Source organism: Phalacrocorax aristotelis, chromosome 3, assembly GCF_949628215.1.
Source record: "Phalacrocorax aristotelis chromosome 3, bGulAri2.1, whole genome shotgun sequence".
Taxonomy (NCBI): domain Eukaryota; kingdom Metazoa; phylum Chordata; class Aves; order Suliformes; family Phalacrocoracidae; genus Phalacrocorax; species Phalacrocorax aristotelis.
In genome coordinates this window covers 20,520,563-20,544,267 of record NC_134278.1, presented here as the reverse complement: position 1 = coordinate 20,544,267, position 23,705 = coordinate 20,520,563, and the positions used below count along the sequence as shown (strand labels likewise).

The 23,705-nt window shown below is 39.8% G+C and overlaps 1 protein-coding gene across 2 annotated transcripts in view; it reads right to left on the bottom strand.

Moving 5' to 3' along the window:
• Positions 1-16,629: 16,629 nt before the first annotated feature.
• EIPR1 (EARP complex and GARP complex interacting protein 1) overlaps positions 16,630-23,705 on the bottom strand; it is a 145,943-nt gene continuing 138,867 nt past the window's right edge. Inside the window, exon 9 of one of the 2 annotated variants that reach the window (XM_075086890.1) lies at positions 16,630-16,861. In XM_075086890.1, coding sequence (XP_074942991.1) covers positions 16,714-16,861 — 148 coding nt within the window. In that variant the 3' untranslated portion in view covers positions 16,630-16,713. Of the gene's footprint in view, positions 16,862-18,535; positions 18,675-23,705 lie in introns of those variants that run through there. The other variant, XM_075086891.1, reaches the window with a different exon arrangement.

Sequence of the window (23,705 nt, the reverse complement as noted above, 5' to 3'; positions counted from 1 at the left end):
TCATAATAAACAGAAATAAACAAATAAATAAGCATAGAATATTGTGAACAGTCACAAGTAGATACATCTTTAAACAAATATTTGAAAATAAAACCTTAATAATACTGACTTTAGTAAATCAGTAAAGAACTTTACAGATCCTGGACAGATGGTATTGTCCTACAACATTTCTTCAGAAAGTACACTGACAAACCAACATCTCCAAATTTCAGCAAATGTTCATTGTGACAGAATCATCAGCCCCAGCTATAATCCAGATTTTGCTCCTTTCCTGACTCCTGTCCACAATCACTACCTTAAGGGTTTTTAAAGTAGAATCATCTGTCACTCTCCTTGGAAACCTCTCAGGCAAACAGCAAAGCTCACAGGACTATGATGGCTACCCTTCGGTACCAGGAGAAGAAATGAGCAGCAAAGAGTGGGCTGGATAGGAACAGCTTAATACAGCCCTGCTGCAGCCAGAATAGCCATGTCTGGCCATGGCTTTACGCAAAAGTTTAAATGTAAACTAGTTGGACCAGGTGGGATGGTGTTGCTGGACCTGTACCAAGTAATGCTTTGAGAGGACAACAGTTTCAATTAAAACAAGCACAAGCAAATCCATCACTCCAGGTTGTGTGTAAACTGTTCCAACTGCCCAATAAAATATTGTGCAGAAATACCCTAGTTCACTTTTTCAGACCCATATGGGGTATCTGATGCAGCAAAAGCACATCACTGGTCATAGGACTCATTAGCTTAACCAGCACCATTCTGGGTTTGATGCTCCTTCCAGAAGTGCAGACAACACCACGGTGCAACCTTGAAATAATGGGAACCAGGTGACTGAACAGATCATTAGAGGTAACCAGCTTGTCGACAGGTGATCAGACAGGGGGAGATATGTGGAAAACACACACATACAGAGTATTGTAACAGTGGGCTGGCTTAGTGGAGTTAATATATGCTGCTCTTCAAATAATAAGAGACAGGAAAAATGAAGGTTGAACTGAGGATTTTATTAAAATAAGAGTACGCTCTTTAAAAATATCTTCTTATATAATGGCGACCACGCTCCAGTTCAGAGGCTTCTTTTTAACATGACTGAATAACAGACCATCTCTTCTATATATTTATAGCTTGACAGATGTAAAACATTTAATTTGAATGACTCCACATTTTTGGTTGTTATTTGAAGGTTAGAGGTGCAGAGGCCAAAAGGTGACAACTTCCACTACATGGTTATTATCCACAGCTCAGGTTGAGATAGTTGCTTCAGAAATGAAAACCTCAGGGCCACACCTCATACCTGTCCCTCAGTTAGCTGCTGCTCCCTCCCACAGAAATTTAAGCTCATCCCATTAGTACAGTAAGTGATTTATAATACAACAATAATGCAAAAGTAAAACCTGGGAAATATTGTTTGCACCAAAAGAAAATCTCTAGTTCTCTCCTTCTCCTTTTAAATATTTAAAGGTGAATTCAGTGCTTGTCAAAATTACTGATTCACAGCCCCTTTACACCCAGGTCAGGCATCCTGGCTGCAGGACTAGCAGCAACCAGCAGCTCCCACACCCCATCACACTCGCTTTGTTCAGGTGTAAGGAATGGCCACAGGAGTAGTTCTTTATCTTGCTGGTCCAGGACAAGTGTTTATATACACTGTACTGAGCACTTTTACATTGTTGTAGATCCAAGAATTACAAAGTCTCTCATAATTTAAGAACTAACCTCTGATTTCACAGGAAGCAATGATTATTTTGCTCTTGTAATGGGACCAAGGTTTAGACTTAATGGGTTAAGCCACAGTCATTAACTGACTGGTATCCACGACAGAAAAATCAAAGGACAATGAGTAAGGCCAAGTAGGTGATTTCTTACTCGGATTTAGTCTCTGGGACTGGGTTTTGATCTGTCACAAGAGTGAATAAAGCAACTTAGTATTTGTAGATTCCCCTCAATCCCCTTCCAGATGCAGCTGTGCTGGCTGTACAGGTTACTGATCCCAGCCCCATCCACCTGTCCCACTCCTGCAGCTCAACGGCTCTTCCAGCCTATCGGCAGAAGGGCTTGTGTAACCCCTCCCAGCCTTCCCAGGCAAAACCAGCCATGTTAGCTGAGACTAATTATTTTAGCTTCTTAAAAGGTAGTGGGATCATTTTGACTGAGATGGGTTTGGAAGTAATTACACCAGCAACTGGGCAGCAGACCTGTGGGAGAGGTTGCCCTCACTCCAGCAAAGGGATCATTACAAGGAGCTGGGGGCTGACCAGAGGCATCGACTTCTTGAGCTGGCCCAGGGGCACCGGGAAAGGGTGTGCAAATACCAGGTGAGTCTCACTGGGGGAGCCCAGTTTGAACTAATTACTTCACAGGCAATCAAATAATCATCAGCTGACAACCACTTCTGGGTCTTGTGGATCTGACTGATACAGGCAAGAGACCAGAGCTGAAATTCTCTCTATTCCATAACCAAACCTCTGATCCAGCTAATTCCCTTGTGTTAAAACTGCCTACACATGCACACACACATGCATATCTCCTCTCTCTTTTTCCTTTGTCTCACATCCTGAGCTGTAGTTGCAGATCTCAGACAGGGCAGGCTGAGCACTATATTCTCTGCAATTACCCTGACATGTAGTGAAACCTACCTCTAGCTATTAGGACCTGGAACATCAGCGATGGTAGCAAAATAAAAAGGTTGATGTGATATTTGTCTAATCCTGGCAAGGCAAAAGCACTTCTAAAGTAAAAACCTTACAATATATAGTATTGATGAGCATAATATATATTATGTCGATAGGCTTATTCTTTTAAGATGGAAGCACAGGGGTTCTTGTGTGTGTCTGCAAAGCAGAATACTTAGCATAAAAAGATTATGTCCTGTTTGTGCAAGAGGAAATGGGCCATCCTTTACTTTTCTGTGGCATTACAATTGTCAGCCCTAATTGTCTATCACTTTCTGGGTAATAAAATTACTGCTTCTTTAGCAAAGATTCAGATCCACTGGCCTTAGCAGCTCCCTTTTAAATTTCAACAGTGTAGTTAGCCCAAATCATATAATAAAAGTTACACAGTGTGATAGCATACAAGTAACAATGGCATTAGTTCTACGTGGCCAGAAGTTTTAGAGAAAGTCATTTTCTAGAAGGATCCAAAATTCAGTCGCAAAAATGAGCAGCAGCAAACAGTTCCCTTCAGGAACAGAGGGGGCCTTGTTGATGAACTCTTGAAAGTCTCAGCTGTGACACCCTAGGTAACATGTATAGAGCCTGAGCAGCTAGGAAAAATGCAGGCATCTCCCCAGAGAATTTTACAAGGCAATCCACTCCCCAATGAAATTAAATTTAAACTTGCACATGTGATGAGTCCAGGTTCTATACCCCAATAGTGGCAAAATCTTTGTTGATTTTTCCCAGCTTCAGCCGAAGTCAATCAGAAAGCACTCAGACATGGATCCCAAGTCTCTCCTCCTGCAAACATGAGCTGGAATGCCAGAAAAGGTTTCAACCATGAAGTCAGGGAAATTCAGAGCATCTTTTCAGTAATACTAACAGAGCAAGGCCTATCACTGATTTAAACCCAAGGAAAATCAACTCATAAAATAGTTGTGGTTGTCTGTGCTAGAAGGGAACACAGCAGTCCAGGAGGTCACTCCCAGCCCAATTTCATTTTATCTGTGCAAGCTTAAATTTACTTTGAGTCTGTGAGCGACTCACATAAGCGTACATGTAGGTTTGCCAGATGCAGGACAACAGGCTTGATTCTGCTATATTAAAAGCAACCAGCAGATTTTCATAGGCTTGAACAGGAGTAAGATAGCCCTAAGTTACTAAATCAAACATTAGAACACTTGCAAAAGAGAAAAAAAAATGCTTATTTTTCAAGGAAGCAACTAAAATAGCCATAGAAATAGATTAAAATATTACAAGCTTTGTTAAATAAAAAGCATTTCTTTGTTTAAATATGGACGCATCAATGCCTAGCAACATTTTCAAAAGCATTTAAGTGACTCAGGAACTTAAGATCATTACATAGTTGTGAAAAACTTTTTATTCTAAATCAGATTGCACAAAAATCTGTGAAAGTTTAAATGGATGGATGGACAGATGGCCGAATGGGTTTCTTTTCTGCATTACTTGCCTGCAGCTTCTCCCTCTGTTAGCTTCCTTTTTTAATCTCACTTTTTTGGGGGAATTAAAAAAAAAAAAAAAGCAGTACTCAGACATGCAGCCTGTTTCAAAGCTCCAGTGGGTAGCAGGGAATACTTTAGAGATCAGGTGAAATGAATTCAAGATGAGTGAAAATGGTCTTTGGCTCTGCTCTGCTACCTTTTACTGAAGAATCACTGCAGAGATGTGAATCATCTCCAACCACATTGTGTTTTGCTTCTTGCAGGCTTTTTTCACAGATCCTTCCTGCTTCTTTTGTCTCCTAGTGTCAGACACAGTGATTTTCCATTGGTCACTGTGGCATTAAGGGTTTGCTACCAGTTAGAACAAGTGTAAAAGAAAAGGAGCCTGCTGCAAAATAAATAAACAACTACATAAATAAATAGATAAAATAATGGCAGGCACCTTGTAATAAGGAATAACAACTGGGTAATAAAGTCAGCAAAAAAATGGGAGAACACAGCTTCTGTTCACTTGGCTTACAGAAAAAAAACCTATATTTTCTACTTTGGATCAACCAAAATCTCTGCTTAAAATAAACTGAGAATACAGTTATATTCAGGCAACTGGGGTCTTTGGTTTTTTTTAGAAAGAAATCTCCTTCCAGAGAGAAAGAACAACAAAATAGGAAAAAAGGTAAAACCCCCATATTTTTATGAAACTGTTAATAATCAAACAGACATAATTGTACAAGACACTAATAGAAACTATTGTTCAGGGAAGAAGACAAACATCAACATCATAAAACACTAATTTTATGAAGTATATGAAACTGCATCTCACTTCTAGTTAATCCCTCAAAATTAAATAAAAATCACGTCTTCAGTAATAAATGTAATTCCATTTAGAAACTCTAAATCACAGTTTTTCAGAGAGTTTGAAAAACCTAGGTGTGGTATCTTCATTCTTAAATTGAATTCCTTCCTTTGGGGACTGTAGCTAGTTTCTGTGTTTATGATAAAACAGATAGCAGAAAAAAACCCAAGGAATATATGGGAGAAATAGGCATATTTTGAACTTATGTACTTTACCTGAAAAGGAGTTTTGCCTTCTTCATTTATGTATAATTGCACTGATGCTCCCCTACATGATACTAAATTTTAACACAAGTAGTATGCCAATAAAAGCATATACCAGTAACTGTAAAGCCAGTTTCCAATCTAAAGACACTACAATATAGAAGAGAATCAAATTCAGATTTAAAGATCCCCCTTCTACTTTTCTACACTCTGTAGTTAATGTAAACACTTTTAGAAGTGTCTCTGAAGTCTTTCAGACTCTCAAAAAATAGCTCAGCCAAACACAGACTGCACAAGGGCCTGAACAGAGCACTGGGTAAAATCTAAAAGAAAAATGTAGGCAATTATTTCTGAGACTTTTTTTTTTTTAAGTTCTATTGCACAATAAAACTGAAGTTACAGATGATACTGGGTTCCATTTCAACAAATATCATAACATTATGGGTCTTTCTGATGGTGTTTAAAATGTTTACTGATGTTTCAAGGAAGCATTAGATAAAAAAGGCCAATGCTGGAGTGTCATTAGTAGGATGGCCATTATTTTCAGGGGACTTCACTGTGCTCGTGATGGTTTTAAAGTGTATTTCCTGAAAGATATTCTCTGTACTGTCTTCCAAGAGAATTTCCAGGTGGAGAAATTTCAGATGCATGAAAGAAGCACTGGAAGTCAATAACTTTTGTTGTTGTCAGACCAATCCTTGACATACTTTGGGCTTAGGCGTGACTCAAAATTTAGCATCAGCCAGAAATAATTTCCAAAGACATTTTTGAGGCAGCCTCTCTGTTTCAGAGCACAAGAGAGTTGTTGGTTTGTTTGTTTTGGTTTTTTTTTTAATCATCATGGACATGAGCTGTTACATGCCAGATGCTCTCATGACCAAAGAATGGTCCTAGGCACATCCCTTTTGCTAGTGCAGTCATGGCCAGAGGCTCCTGCACACGACAGTCAACCCCTCCCTCGCTTTGTGACATCCCTCTTGGGAGGAGGCTGTGCTGTTCCTCCCAGTAACCACTTGTTTTTTTTTTTCCTGTAGACTACAAGAACTATTGCTGAAGGCTACCACTGTGGGATCTGCTATGGAGTCAGATCTGAGCCTTTTCCTTAGCCATTGAGTATATTATTCCTATTTTAGGTAATTTTCAAATTATTTCCTAACAGCAGGAGAAGCAGAAGATGGAAGCTGCAACACATGGCACGTGTATATCCACTTTCAGTCCCCAGGATCCCCTTTGCAAATGAGATCCTGTACTTTATAGAGCTTGTTTTCCCAGTAGTAAACTATTTAAATGAATAACCACATTTAAGCTACTCCTGGGGAAGAGCCAATTTAAGAAAAACCATCCAGGAATTCACTGCAAATGAGATGCTGCCTCTCCAAAGACTCTGTTCCTTACCATCATGATGACAGGCTTGGGACTGGCTTCTAACAGAGAATACCAGAAAGTTGGGAATTTGCACATTGTAAGTTAAAATTAAGATGGTTTGAATGACATAGACAAAATGGGGGCTTCCCCCCCAAAAAATAACTACAGAAGTATCATTCACAGCAAATAAAAAATGGCGACTATGTTATAAATACTGACTACAGCAAAGTAGTTAAAGTTCTGTTTCATGGAGCCTTTCCTTAGAAAGTGTGACTGAGGTGTAATTCTTTGGTGCAGTAAGCTTTAAGAGATTCTTATTGATTCTGTATTGCATATCAACCACAGAGAGGTGGTCGATGCCCCAGGCCTGTCAGTGTTCAAGAGGCATTTGGGCAACGCCCTTAGCAGCATGCTTTAACTTTTGGTCAGTCCTGAAGTGGTCAGGCAGTTGGACTAGATGATCGCTGTAGGACCCTTCCAGCTGAAATATTCTATTCAATATCTAGCTTTCTTTTAGATTGTTTATAATTTTCATTAGAACAGTTATTTTAATGCTGATGCTAGCATTATGTTTTTATATTGCAGTTGATGTCAGTAGGGAAACTTGCTGTTGATTTAATACCTGGAGCACTGGGATATCAGCTTTACACATGGTTTGCATCCACAGTGGCATCTATTCACAGGTGATCTACAGGCACTGAAGCTTATCAGTCTATTACATAACAAAAATTAAGCCTAGTGTTCACTGAAAATATCTAAAGAGCACTGGATAGTCTTGTCAGGATCTGTCAATTCAGGTGTTTGAAGTGCTAAAATGCAGAGGAAACTGCTGTTCAACAGAATCCAAAAAGCAGTTGCAGGAAGTAACTTGGCTTTCTATCTTGGGGGAGCAAATGTAATGCTCCTGGTGCACCGTCTAGAATCCATCAATTTGTATCGATGCACAGAAAAGTTTATCTCAGTGGTCACGCACACCCGTATTTGCAAAATCTATCCTCAACATGTTTAGCCTGGAAAACGAACTGATGCATGAATACCTCTTAGGAACTTAGGGAAAACTCTCTGTTAAGTGACGGGTTTCATCATCTCTGTAGGTCTTCTCCATAACCTCCAGCTTCCTCTTGCTAATTGCATACAGATATACATTATGCAAGAAATGAGAATGCTGTCTACTGCAGTGGTGAGGTGCCTCAAATTAGCCCAATGGTTTAACTTTCTGTTCCTGTTGTTCCAAATTGAAAAGCCAGCCAAAATGAATATGTTTATTTTTGATGGACTCAGTAGTCATTACCACTGCATTCATCAACTGGAGGCATATCAAGGGCACTGAAGTGTGTTAATTGCAACAGGTTAAATCAGCAGTCATCTCTGGAATTATTCCTTTTCATTTTTTTCCTTGAACTACCTGGCCTTGATACCTTCAATTAAATCACTTGAATAGTATTTTATTGGTATTTTTAATTTATGCCACTATTCTGCTAACATCCATCCATAAATGATCAGGGTTAATTTCCATCTGTGGACATTTGAGAAAGACTCACTTATTCTTTACTGTTTGCTCTTCAAAGAGTGAAGGTGCTTCTACAACGATTTGCTAACTCTGGAAGATTGCCAGCCTTACTACAATTTTCAACACTGTTCACGTGAAGAAGAGTTGGGCATAGTGAATAAATGCATGCCAAACTGGCTACAAGTCTATGCAGGAGGTCCACTGAGATTAAAAAAAAAAAAAAAAAACCAAACTTGTAGGTCAAATGTAATTCAAACAGTCCTTCATTTCTTCACTTTCAAAGTTTTGACTACAGCTCCCTTATCTACCAAACCGAAACCCCACTTGGTACAAGCAGAACTTCAGAAACTACAGTTCCTACTTGGCATAGGCATAACATCTTTCCTTTCCTGAGCAACTACTGGCCTGCTGGCCCTAGTGCCAGGAAGAAATACTATACTCCCACTTATAATAGCATGAAGGTAGTGGTCAATTCTTAAATAGTACTATAAACACCTTTAGACAAATCAAAGCCTCCGTCTTTTAGAATCTGTTAAAAGTGTTAAATAACACATTTGCAAAATCTATTTTCTGTTTGATTGTGGTGGGAATTCAGGAATCTTGCTATACCACTGCACATTATTTCAAAATCAAAAGAATATGACATCTAGCATAGAGTGCTTGTCTACTGGTATACCATGATAATTAACCAAGGATTCACCAGCCCGGCCAAAGTCAAGATCCATCCCTGGAATTTAAGAACCTTTTTGATGTTGCCATTTGACTGACCTTTCTTGTCTTCTTAATGTCACGCAAGGCAGTGAACTGAAGAGTAAAGTTCAGCTAAATCCAAAACTGCACTAAGAGCACTATACAGCCACTTCCTTCAATTTAGTTTTCTTCCTGTCGAGCATGACAAATTACTAGAGCTCTCTGAAGTTTACTGATGCAAAGCAGTCGCTTGGATTCTCTTCCAAATTCAAATGAACAGCATTCTTCTCTAGATCTTGATAACACTCTTATGAAATTATGAAATTATCACCCTTCTGGTTTCTCTGAAATAAAGGTGAAACCAGTTCAGAAATACACTTCAGTTCTCTATGCTAAAGCCACTCAGCCTCTCCTGCCAATCACTGAGAAGAAAGCTTATTTCAAGACCTCCCATGTCACATGTATTATAATCACAGCTTATTCTTTGTCAGATATGGTAACTGCAGGCACAGCTCTGCAGATAGATACAGACTGGTAGAAGCAACCCTTGTACATGCACTTACCTGGCTGGACACAAACCAGCATGAGTACCGAAACAGTCAGGCTAATTGCCTGTACCACATTATGCCCAGACCAGTAAACCTTGTATAGTAAGCCTTGCTCTTTTCAGTGGTCATGCCTTCTGAACTATCCTTTCGACAAATAAAGCATATATGATTGAGGGAGGCTAAAGAAATTGAATACTCTGCTACTATTTTATCAGGACTTGACAGCTAGATAGTGGATTAAACTACACAGAAACGCTGGAGTTGAATTACCACTCTGGAATATGTTTACTGGTATTCTGATTCAGACATTTTAGGAGTTCTGCAGTCTGAAAACTGGTTGGTTTGTTTCTTTAACAGACAGGTTCATAGATGTGATACATGGAAAAACTTGACCAAACTTACTGGCTATCCCATGGGAATCTGTTCTTTTGACAATTCAGTTCATGGAACTGGCTGTCAGCCCAGGCTCAAGCTTACAATCACCAGAATTGCAGAAGACTTTACTCAAAGCCCATAGGCCCTGTTTGTTTGCAAAAATGGTCATCAGCTAGGACTTTCTTTGCATGTTTCTTTCACTGCAGAACTCTAAGTCCTAAATGATGCCAGATATAAAAGTGTGTTAAACTTTCACTGGTACAGCAATACCAAGGGGAATCTATCCTGCAACTATGCTTTCATTCAAGCAATTTAAGAATATCATCCAGAGATCTGCCCCAAGGATTGATAGTTACGAGTGGCAGGGTATGTGAGATAGCATGGGCAAATACCTAGGGCAGTGGGCACACGCAGTGTTTTGGAGTTTCATCCCTGAACAAGTGCAGAATCCTGAAAAACTAGTAGAATATTTGGAGAAAGTATGTTGTTATGCTGGGAACTCCAGAGAGGCACAGATAACTGCAATGTGCTGGGGCCTGGCCCATGCATACTGAGCCCTGCTCAACAGTATTCAGTGCTCCCAAGGGGAAGAGAAGGCCTCTAGATCTGAAGACAAAAAGACAGCACTGTGACTGCTCCAATCCCGAGCAACAGGCGCTGTGGCCATTCAAACCCCCATTACAAGTGTTGCAGCTGAACCAGAAAGCCAACCTGTGCCAGTATCAGTCACCCCTACACACAACAAGAAATCTTGGAAGAGAAAGTCAGCTCATTTAGAAAGAGGTGATGGAAGATCAAGGCCATCATGAGGAGAGGAGGAGGAGGAGGAAGAAGAACTCATAAATGAGACAGAAACCACTCAGTCCCTATCCCTATTCCAGTGAGCAGTTCCCCAGACAGAGGAGTAGAAGCACTGAGTTTATTTCTGATTTTAATAGAGGGACTTTTGGTTTGCATCTACAAGAAGTGAGTAGCAAATATTACTATCAGGACTAGAGGGGCCCTGCCTCCAGCCAGGTGGAGGAAAGGAACAACCGGGTTTACTGGACTGTGTGGAATCGATGGCCTGGCACGTCCGACTCACAGGAGTATAAGGCTTTAGTGGGCACTGGTGCATTTGTCTGTATTGTTGGAGTGACAGGGGGATCTCAAGAGCTAACTGTATTGGAGGCCGAAGTGAGCCTCACCGGGAATGAGTGGCAAAAGCACCCCACTGTGACTGGCCCCGAGGCTCCGTGCATCCTTGGCATAGACTACCTCAGGACACAGTATTTCAAGGACCCAAAAGGGTACAGGTGGGCTTTTGGTGTAGCTGCCTTGGAGACGGAGGAAATCTTACAGCTGTGTACCTTGCCTGGCCTCTCGAAGGACCCTTCTGTTGTGGGTTGTTGAAGGTCAAAGAACAACAGGTGCCAATCGCCACCACAGCAGTGCACCGGTGGCAATATCGCACCAACTAAGACTACACGATTCCCATCCATGAGCTCATTCACTGACTGGAGAGCCAAGGAGTCATCAGCAAGTCTCGCTCACCTTTTAACAGTCCCAGATGGCCAGTGCGGAAATCTAATGGACAGTGGAGACTAACAGTAGACTATCGTGGCCTGAATGAAGTCACGCCACCACTGAGTGCTGCCATGCCGGACATGCTAGAACTTCAATACGAACTGGAGTCGGAGGCAGCCAATTGGTATGCCACAACTGATATCACTAATGCATTCTTCTCAATCCCTCTGGCAGCAGAATGCAGGCCAGTTTGCTTTCACTTGGAGGGGTGTCCAGTACAGCCAGAATCGACGGCCCCAGGGGTGGAAACACAGTCCTACCATTTGCCATGGACTGACCCATAAAGCACCGGGACAGGGAGAAGCTCCCAAACACCTACAATACATTGATGACATCATCACGTCGGGCAACAAAACAGAAGACGGTTTTGAGAGAGGGAAGGAAATAGTCCAAATCCTTCTGAAAGCTGGGTTTGCCATAAAACAAAGTAAGGTGAAGGGACCTGCACAGGAGATCCAGTTCTTAGGAATAAAATGGCAAGATCAGATCCGAATGGATGTGATCAACAAAATAGCAGCCATGTCGCCACCAACTAGCAAAAAGGAAACACAAGCTTTTTTTAGGTGTTGTGGGTTTTTGGAGAATGCATATTCCAAATTACAGTCTGATCATAAGCCCTCTCTATCAAGTGACCTGGAAGAAGAATGATTTCAGTTGGGGCCCTGAGCAACAACAGGCCTTTGAACAGATTAAACAGGAGATAGTTCACGTAATAGGTCTTGGGCCAGTACTGGTGGGACACGATGTAAAGAATGTGCTCTACACCGCAGCTGGGCAGAATGGCCCTACCTGGAGCCTCTGGCAGAAAGCGCCAGGGGAGACCCGGGGTCGACCCCTAGGGTTTTGGAGTCGGGGATACAGAAGGTCCGAAGCCCACTATACTCCAACTGAAAAAGAGATATTGGCAGCATATGAAGGGGTCCGAGCTGCTTCAGATGCCCCTGGCTCCTGGCACAGCTGCTCCTGGCACCCCGACTGCCAGTGCTGGGCTGGATGTTCAAAGGGAAGGTCCCCTCTACACATCATGCAACTGATGCTACATGGAGTAAATGGGTTGCACTGATCACCCAGCGGGCTTGAATAGGAAACCCCCGTCAACCAGGAATCTTGGAAGTGATAGTGGACTGGCCAGAAGGCAAAGATTTTGGAATATCCTCAGAGGAGTACGTGACATGTGTTGAAGAAGTCCCACTGTATAACAAACTGCCAGAAAATGAGCAGCAGTATGCCCTGTTCACTGATGGGTCCTTTCACGTTGTAGGAAAACATCGAAGATGGAAAGCTGCTGTGTGGAGTCCTATAAAACAAGTTGCAGAAACTGCTGGAGGAGAAGGTGAATCAAGTCAGTTTGCAGAGGTGAAACCCAACCACTTGGCTTTAGATGCTGCTGACCAAGAAGTGGCCAGCGCTCTATCTCTGTACTGACTCCTGGATGGTGGCAAATGCCCTGTGGGGCTGGTTACAGCAGTGGAAGCAGAACAACTGGCAGCACAGAGCAAACTCATCTGGGCTGCCACACTGTGGCATGATATTGCTGCCCGGGTAGAGAACCTGGTTGTGAAAGCACATCATAGGGATGCTCACGTCCCCAAGAGTTGGGCCACCAAACCAAACCAAACCCAAAAAACAGTGACAAAAAAAAAAATCAAACAAAAAAAGAAAAAACAAACAAACAAAAAAAAGAAAATATAACCATTTAAATAGGGGTGTGTAAGATGTTCCATCTCCAACATAATCTGCTGATAGGGTACAGATAATCTCTGAGATACCAAATAGGTTTGCAAACCCTCAGGAAGAAGAAAAGTAAGAGACCATGTGTTAGTGTATGTAGGAATTTTAACTGAAAGCATACTGTGTACAAAAGGAGATGCAACAGTTCCTCCCCTGTTTGAAAGATGGTATCTGTCACCTTAAGAAAGCGTCTATGCTACTTATATTTTCAAGAGAGAATTGAAAGCTCAGAATATCAAAAGTCTGTTTTGGATTTAGGTTTCCCCAGTAATCAACGTTCTGATCCAGTATGGGACATCTCAAGTCCAGTTCAGAGAGCAGAGACCTTGCCTCTCTGTGTCCTTATTGCTAACCCCAGACAGCAAGGAGAAGCTGTCTGAAGGAAGAGCTGCACAGAAGTCAGTGTGCTTTAGTAGTACTGTAGCTGTCTCAAATACAAAGTTGTATACACCTCAAATTGGATGCTCAAAATTCGCAAGCTTCAATGACAACAATTTATCTCTATTCCCCTCTATAGAAAGATAATAGTACCAACTTCTCACATGTGAAAGTACATCCATTCTTATTTGAAAGACACATGAAATACAACAGTGATAAACACCACTGAAGAGGCCCAAACAAATTAATAATTCTTTCTCCATAACAAGATTTGGCTAGCCAGCAACGAGGCCTGGGAATGTATAACAGGGAGAAAAAGAGTTTTGAATAGGTACTTCGCACACGTACAGGACTGGTGGTGCTCACTGACTGGGAAAGTGCCCTGTGAAAAGAAATGGTCATGACTATGTAATTAAACACTCTTATCAGGCTGCATGTACACACAGGAACTGAATTAAAACTGCACAGACAACCTTAATTATGATTTTTCCTGACTTTGCAGTCTTAATCATGTTCTTTTAATCTAGTTCTGTACTTGTAATTTTAATGTCATTTAGCAGTGGCACTTTGAAAAAACAGGCACTATGCTACAAAATTAACTTGACCTCAGCAGAAAAGAAACATAAGACAAACACATTCAGGTAATTATTTTTTATTTTTCATAACTATACATCTAGATGAAACAACAGTGGATACAAAAATCTAATAAAAATTGATAATTTATAATAAAAAAAAAACACCTTCAAAAAACCAGCAGCACCTATACATCTGCTTTTTCAGTTAGTCACTTCTTTTTAAAATATGTTTTCATTGCTTATCTATTCCACCAAGATACAGTGTCTTCTGGTCTTCAAATTCATCCATTCTCATTACTCATTACTGCATTATGTGCCTAGGTTTTTGGTGAAGAGCACAGCCAATAGTACAGATTATTTTTTTTAAAACCCCAGTGAAATAAAAACATTCTGTTTGATTCATCAAAGGATTTATTTCCCAAACCTGACTTAAATTATTTGCCAAATATAACTGCTCTTTCAGTACAATATAGTCGTAATACTGATTGAAATCCCTATATACATTAGGGAACACAGACCCCCACACCATTCTTGTGCTGGAAAAGCTAATGTTGGATGGACATTTCTGAAACACCCCTAACCACCCTGAATTCAGTCAGGAAGAGCACCAGCAAAGGGCTGTAACTACACTTCCTCATATTTAATGATATCTGAAACAATGGAAAGAACAAATCTTCCCATTCAGTTTTGTGAGAATCTGGAGACGAATGTAAACCCGAACTGATGGCTTCAGGTACAAACAGGCATGGTGAGGTCTGAGCAGAAGCTATGCTATGTGACCACAAAAATAGTCTGCAAACGGAGAGCCTGAGACATTCCTTACATTACAGCAATTTGAGCACAGGGCAAGAAAACATGGAGATTAGCAAGGGACCATTTGAAAAGAAGAGAAGAAAGCACATGAGCACAGGGCTGCAGCAAAGCAGACTCGGATAGGAAACTGCTGCCTGTTTCGTCCTGCTCTGCTCAGGAAACCTATGTATTCTTTGCAAAATGGGCTGAAAAGACATAGATAACTTTGCACATGAGATAACTCCTTATGGGAACAGGCCAAGGCAATAGTATTGTGGCATGATGTCAGACATACGTAGGAAAACATCTGAATTTATAACTTGCAATTATTTCCTTGTTTCAGTATTAATTGTACACATATCTGAATTTTAGGGATCAGGAAATCTGTGATTGGCTTCTGGGTGGACAAAGCTTCTCTAAGAACATGTATAAAAGTGAAGGGCACTTTTCTTATCTGTTACAGTTATCTGCTACTGCTGGGCCTATAAACAGCTCTAGACATTAACTGGAATTAGGCCAAAAGGTGGATGTCTTTTTTCAAAAAAATATTATCTTCTAGCAAGAAACCACTCTGAGGCATCATCTGAAACGTATTGCAATTGTAAAGAAGGTTTCCAAAGGCTTCACCAAATAACAAGCTAGTTCCTCAGTTTTTTCTACTAGCAGTGTCCAGAGTGAATGTGCAGGGCATGCTCAGTGTAGTCCTCAGGTGGGAATCCTGTCAAACTAGAATTTGTCCCAGGTCTATTTTCTAGAGATGTTGTGATCACGTGCAAAATGTGCGTGTGCTGTCTGGCCATGCACATTGAGAGGAAATGGCCTCAAGCGGCGTCAGGGGAGGTTTAGATTGGATATTAGGAAAACTTTCTTCACTGAAAGAGTGGTCAGACATTGGAAGAGGATGCCCAGAGAGGTGGTGGAGTCACCATCCCTGGAGGTATTTAAAAGACGTGTAGATGAGGCACTTCAGGGCATGGTTTAGGAGGCACGGTGGTGTTGGGTTGACGGTTGGATTTGATGATCCTAGAGGTCTTTTCCAACCTTAATGATTCTATGATTCTATGGCTACTCCTTAATTTGGGCATATAGCCTCTGGGGGGGAGTGGGATGGAAATATATTTCAAGTTGAATGGCTGACTTTATAGACAAATAAATTATTCACATTAATTAAGGTTTGTATTTTGTTGTTTTCCCCTCTCTGTGAATTAACCAGGACCAGCTTACAATTTTTATGTTTTCACATAAATCACAAAGATATTCATTATCCATTGAGCAATTTCTGTAAATCAGACCTGGGCCCATATAGTCTGATCTTGAACAAGCTGAAAAAAATTGTTTACATTCAAAATGTGCACTTTTATTACTCTTCATTGGCTGCAAATATAAGAGTTTTTTTCCCGTTGCCTGAATGGTTAAACATAATAGGATAATTTTACATTTGAAAGAGATAAAAAGCTGATTTCCACAAATACTTACTTAGATGTATTTAACATTTGCTGTTTCTGACAGCAAAGCCTTTCACAAAAGCATTTTCCAGAAGGGTGTCTAAAGTAGGTGGAGGAGGGGAGGACATACAAACTTTGAATGCAAGTAAATATTTGACAGCATTTTTATGCTGTTCACCCACATTCCCTTATTTGAAAGGGAAGAAGCCATTGTGTCAGCCGCTGATAGCAATCAAGCACAACTTGTCACAGATGTCCTGGTAAGTTTTGTTACAATATGAAATCAGCGCTAGTTAAATAATTAAAGTAATGACTTAGCAAGGCCATATTCCTTAAAATGTGTATTCACATTTTTAAATGTTTAATTTTAATCAAAGTAAAAATTGAAAGAAACAAAGAAAGAACAATTAAAGAGCAGTTCATTGTTCCTGAACCAGCAGCCTAGGGGCTACATCCAGCTTGCAGGCTGCTTCCATTCAAAAAAGATAAAGAAAAGATGTTTGGGAGAGTGGCAAGATGCTGCTGTTAAAAATATCTCCTCCTGCATATACAACCAAAGCCTATATACCTACCAGCTCAAAGTACCAATACTCAGGGGATCTCGGGGAGTGGAGTTAGAGGCACAAGTCTTCTGTATCTGCCTGGAGTCCAGCTGAGAGCAGTCAGCATGGCTTTTAAGGGGTCCCAAAATCTTGCAAACCTGGGAAAGCTGACCACTGTGGAGAATACGGACACAACTGATGAGTGGTGTGAGCTCTATGATGTGCCTTGTCAGAGTTCTACAAGACAGCCCCTCTGCCATGCTTTTATAACCACACATCAGTGATGTGGATCATGCTTTCCAGATCAAATTCTTTCAATCCATATATTTAGATACTTATTTCAGAATTACCCTAGTTAAGGCAACTAGTAGACATTAGTCATGAAATTGTTTTGATGAAGAAGCTGCTATTTTGATATTTCTTTAGCTGTGGTCTCCCAAAGCTTTCCTGGCACCTCCTAGAGTACAGTACTACATTCCTCCTGGTGACAGAGACCCTCCTTCTTGTCTATCCAAAGTCCTGACACTTTTAGAAACTTTGCTTTAAGTAATTTATTATATGGCATTATGAACCAAGGCATTCTTTCCCATGCTTAACTTGATTCTGTATCAGCAAAATTAAGCAGCTGTATAAACATCTCATTTTTAAAAGCTGTTTATTATCTTTATTTATTCTTATTTGATTTATCAACTGGAATTACTTCATGTGAGTACTTTGGCGCAGGTGTCTTCCTACTTCTAGGCAAGCTTCAAACAGATCTTGGTCACCAGTCTGTTCTTGCGGCGCACTACACTAAGATAGATTTTAAAGACTTTTACTTTTTAATGGCTTCCCATCTCACAAATTAAGCATTTTACCCAATATTTTACATCACACAGCCATCCCTTGCTCATTATCTAACCAGGTGCATTAACCGGCATTTCTTATATGAAATAAAAAACCATGTTATTCTGACACTGTGGTTACTGACTCCTAGCAACACAACTTCTTCCTAATAAGGCAATTGTTATTTTCAGGGGTCTATGTCATTAATACATTAATTTTCCATATAGGTTCCCTAACTTAATAAATCTTTTTCTTTATAAGTTTGATGACCCATGAAAATGTTTTATTATTACCATAATAGCACAATAACTAGATCTCTAACACACAATACTATTAAAGCTCTTTGTACTAATTTTTCATTTCAACATTGCACTTAATTTAAGTGGAAGAAAGTTCTTTTCTCACATAACCGTGAATTTCTGTTTAGCCAGTTTTATGCCCATGAGTACAGGTTCTCATAAGCATCTTTGTAAATTATTACAGTAGATGACAAATAAGTCTATCATAAAAAAAGAAGAGAGATTCATGTTTTACTAGTTCTTTTCAAATAAAAACAATGTTCTTTCTTGCTTTGATCAAAACATAAAAAGTACATGTTTAAAGGTAAGTGACAGCAGAAAAGAAAGGAACGCTCAAATTTGAGAAAATAATGGAAAATCCCCTATTAAATTACTTAACAGTTTGTTTTAAATTCACTGCTATCTAGACAGCAAGGCTAAGGTAACAAAACACAATATAATTGATATCTGATAGACTGTTTCTTCTTGTAAGGGTTTTCACTTCTTGTGTATAAAATAGAATTATATGTTCTCAGGGGAATTCTGGAAATCATGCAGAAATAAGTGCAATTTTACTTGTACAGACAAATAATTAATTTGTGATAATGTGTTTGGAAAAAATAATGAAGATATTTATTACCCCCATAATTTTGAAATTGGTCGAGGTGCTCTGTGTTCACAGTCTTGGTGACAACATAAGCTGGTAGACAGTATTGCAGTTGTAGTTTACAAAAGACTGAAGAGGTGTCTTAAAGTTACTTATTTCATTAATGCACCCAGTTGCAATGTCAATTTGCAAGCTGTCATTAATAGACCAAGAGAGTGACCTGAAAGTATATCTTCACAAATGGACCTCAGGCATGTCAATACACTGAATGAAGCACCTGAAAAGAAGCGAAAAACAGCTGGAAGAAAGAAATTAACTACTGTCCAGCTCAAAATGCACAGACTTACCACAAGGTTATGAAAGCATTCTTGTGGCGATAATGTTCACAGAGCATCTGAACAATGACATTTTACATGCAGGACAGTTATCTGCCTTCAAGAAGTGAAAGAGTAAAGATGATAAAGAACAATTCTTCTAGCAGTAACGTCCTGTGGTACCTCTGATGCCTTACCAACCTGTGTTCCACTGGTCCTGGAAGACCTTAGGGTTGTTGAAGAAGGGGAATATCTGGAAAGTCGTATTGTAAATGCCCCTTTTCACTCGAGAGGAAGGAATTTGCTATTCCTGTAAGGCTAGATGTGGGTGAGCTAAAATGTTGGTGGGGGACTGAGAGGTAGGTTTTGGTTTGTGAAGTACAGAAAGGTCTATCATGATAGAGGGAGTTCTATGCTTCAGTTGGCTTCACTGTAGTAAAATCTCACTCTCCAAAGTAATAAACATGACTGGGTAGCCAGGATGGTTTTTCATTCAATAGAATAATTATGGCACAAACACTCTGTTATGTAAGCTAGTCTCACAACAACATAAATCCAATCTCAACGAATCTTTCAAAGAACATACTTTAAAAAAATTAAAAAGTGCCCATCAGTGAGTAATGTCTGCCTAAATAACTGGCAAGATGAATCGAAGATATTCCTATATAGAGGAAAAAACAAAGTACTGGAAATATTACTGAAACCATGGTTCATAATGCTAAGACACTGATCTTGAATTTTACCAGCAACATAGTATATCACTCTGTCTACATCGTCTTTCCAGCAGCTAATTTAGACTTTGAGGACTCTAGTCCACAAAACCAAAGATGGGATACTGAAGGTCAGCCACTCCACTCCTTCCAAATAGGAAATATCACCAAAAAACAGGCAAAATTTTCCTTTACGATCTGTCCATGATGTGCAAGAGGTGGAAAAAGTATTCTTATATTGAACACCAATATAAGAACAATTGGAAACTGGAAAGTATCTGATATTTATATATTTATAAAACAGTACAGAATAATTTATATGTGAGCATGCTCAGCACCCAACAGAAGTAACACAATACTGAGCTTCACTGACAGAGTTAAAACATTACTTTAAAAGCTAATGGGTGAATTGAAAAAACAATTACTAAGCTGCATTTACTTCCTTCAAGCAGCTGGTGGTACACCAAACACTGAGGAATACAGTAAAAACTTTTAAAAGGGCCAGCTTACCAAAACTTTAAGCAGGTATCACCATAACTGTATTTTGGGAGCACAGAAGTATTAGAGAAGTATTAGTAAAAACTGGGAACAAATTACACATACATTACTAGATGCCCCAAAAAGAGTGAGGAAACACAAAAGCCATATCTATATGAACAATAAGAGAAAGGAAAAATAACGACAGTACAATTTATTATGGAACCATAGAATCGTTAAGGTTGGAAAAGACCTCTAGGATCATCAAGTCCAACCGTCAATCCAACACTACCATGTCTCCTAAACCATGCCCTGAAGTGCTGCGTTTACACATTTTTCAAATACCTCCAGGGATGGTGACTCCATCGCCTCTCTGGGCAGCCTCTTCCAATGCCTGGCCACCCTTGCAGTGAAGACATTTTTCCTAATATCTAATCCAAACCTCCCCTGATGCAACTTGAGGCCACTTCGTCTCTTCCTATCACTAGTAACTTGGGAGAAGAGACCAACACCCACCTCACTACAACCTCCTTTCAGGTAGTTGTAGAGAGCAATAAGGTCTCCCCTCAGCCTCATCTTCTCCAGGCTACACAACCCCAGTTCCCTCAGCCTCTCCTCATAACAGTTGTTCTCCAGACCCTTCACCAGTTTTGCTGCCCTTCTCTGGACACACTCCAGCACCTTAATGTCCTTCCTATACTGAGGGGCCCAAAACTGAACACAGTATTCAAGGTGTGGCCTCACCAGTGCCAAGTACGTTTTTTAAAAGATTCAGAACATTCAAAAATTTTGTTAATTATTGATAAATCTTTTGAAAAAAAAACCAACAGATTTTTTCTGCATGATTACAGAAATTTAAATTTGGTTCCATAGTTAGGAATTTTTTAAAAAGTTAAAAAGGTAGGGGGATGGTGTTCATAAAGATTTAGGATCTAAGTAACCTGATATGGCTTCTAAGATATCTAAATAGATAATTCAAAAATAGAGATTAGCAACAAAGAAATAGATGCTAAAAAATTAAATCAATTTCAGTCAACAAGTTCCATGGAAACTAGGTCTTGTCAAATGAATCACTAATCTTTTTTGTCAGGATATGAGTCTGGATGTTAAAAACATTTCTGTTGATAAAGTACTTGGATTAAAAAAAAAATCTGACTTAGTACTATGTGAAATCTTGATTTTCAAATCTTACCATTTTAAAAATGACAGCATACAGAAGTAGCAACACCCACTGAAGGTATTAAAAACTACTTTACCAGTACATCTGAAAATAAAGTGACTGGGAAAATATTAATGAACTGGGCAACAGTGAGGTTCGTCAAAGATCATTTTTGGGCTATTTCTCATCAATATATTTAACTGGTGATCTGAAGATATTTCTGATGAATGAGAACAGAAAAACTTCGGCGGTTAAGTGTTTTAGTTGACAAAGATTCATGGAGCAGTGAGTAATGAGGGAGCTGGTTAATGCTACAAACAATCCGAATCACTTAGCTAAATGGTCACAACGCATGAAAATGCTTTAAATAGATCCTAACACAAAAAAATAAGCCTCTGTGAAGAAACAACGCAGGTTACACCTACCAGACAGGATTTTCTCAGTTTGGTACTTTTACTGAGAAGAAAACAGAGAGGATCTTGTTTCACAGGTTTTTTTCCCTCATTTTAAAATACAAGCTGCCTGTAAGGAGTTCACATTTAGACAGACAAGGACAAAACAACCTTCAGTGACATAAATCTGAAGGGAGAGGAAGATAACTCAATAGTCCCTGCTTTACAATGCAGTTGCATGAGCTTCCCATTTTCCTGAGTCTGGTGATGTTCTGGGTACTATGCCTTTTTTGGGGGAGGGCTTGGAGGGGGATTCCCCCCTTGAAGCCTTCTACTACACCACAGGTTACCTATTCCCATACTTCTGGCAACTGCAGAAGAACCAGGAGCAATTCAGCTGAGAACGCAGCTCTGCACAGACTTCCCATTCAATGACACGTGCTCTAACTGGCCAGTCTCCAACCTGTGCCAGGAGTTCGTAGTGGTTCAGACATGAGTGCAAAAGACCTAAGCATCTCTAAAAGCACGGCACAGCGAGGACAGGATGGACAACACACAGAGGCCAAACACAGAAGCTCAATGTCAAAGGCAAAAAAACCCTCAGTGCACTAGGCCCAAATGCTTGAAGTACCAAACGGTTGGGAAGTGGTATGCTTAAAATATTAACTCTGCAGTATTGCCTAGTTAATTGCAAAGACACAACATAATCACCTTGTGTACACCAGCATCAGTACTGTTCTTACAATTACGTTTGAAGACCAGAGAAGAAATTTAACCATGTTGAGAGATTTGAGAAACTGGCTTCCTACATAATTTAGAGAGATTCTAAATCAATTCTAAATCAATTTGCAAGTTCTAACTGCAATAATATTTACCAACTTCTGTAAGCTGTCAACAGCTTTGAGACCTTCAAATGTAAAAGAAATAGATAGAAACCATACGGCATAACCAAGAAGTTCACCGATAAAATTACTGGAAGGTATGCCTACAGTGTGGGTGGATAGTGCTTAAACAACCAAGCAAGTGCCTGACCACGCTGATGTACTTACCCTGTTCAGCACTGCATCACACAGGTGAACTAACGCTGATCCAAAAGCATTAGTGCAGCACTTCGCTGGAGCTAATAAACCTCCTCCAGCACAGCTCAGTAGCTCAGGTGCACAGCCACACTGACATGCCTATTCCACTTCTATTTGTGGTACTAACTCAGACGTTGTTACCCTGGGCATCTCTGCACTGCAAGAGATTTATTGACTTGACCAAGAGGTGCTGTGACTTACAGTATTAAGCACCGGCTGTGAAGCAGAAGGATGTGCTCCTAGTCCTCAGCTTAAAACCTAAATCTGTTTTCCTGGCCTTCTGTTAGCCTACCAGGAAAAAGCAGAACTGCGTTACACCCATGTAACTAACAAAACCCACTGAGGAACAGAATGTATGCACTGATGGAAACAGCCATCATTAGCTGATCATGAAACATTCTCCTTTTGATTTAATGACAATACCCAATTTCATTCCTATATTTAAGTATTTCTTCAACTGCCTCAAAACAAAAAAAAAAAACAACCAAAACCACAACATTGCAGATGTGAGAAGGTGGAGGAAATGTGGAAAATTCTAGCAATTAGTTCATTAAAAAGAACAGAAATTGACAAATAGGTACATTATACTACAAATCTCTCTACTCTGGATGAGAATCAGTGGAGAAATACCCATGTCATTGAGCCAGTGGAAGCTTTCTCCACTGACAACAGTGGGACCAAGGTTTAAATCAAATCGTCTGTTAATCATATGGGCAGAGTAAGACTTATCATGTCTTTAATTTTTCACTTTTTAAGAATTTGGGATTAGTTGTTGAAGAAAACACTCAATTTAGGTTAGACTGTTACTTAGCAACCATGATCAGTTTTAAAACAAAGCTTTAGCCTGTGCTTTTTTCAGTGAGGAAATAATAGATCCCTGTCCTTAAGCGTTTCTAACCAAATTAATAGCTAGAGCAAATGTATAGACTGAACATCAATGGAAGGCCGTAAGCAAGCTGCTTTTCAAACTTATTTACATAGTTTGACCCTTTCCTTGTTTTTGCATTCATGGCAAAGTAAGTCTCAATTCTTAAAAAACAAAACAAACCGAAACAAAACCAACAATTTTTTTAACAAGTTTCCTCCAGATGCTGGCTGCTGGTTGATATAGAGTAGTCATGTCCATGCATATGGGAAAAGCGACGCTTTTGTAAACAAATGAGAAAAATAAATACTT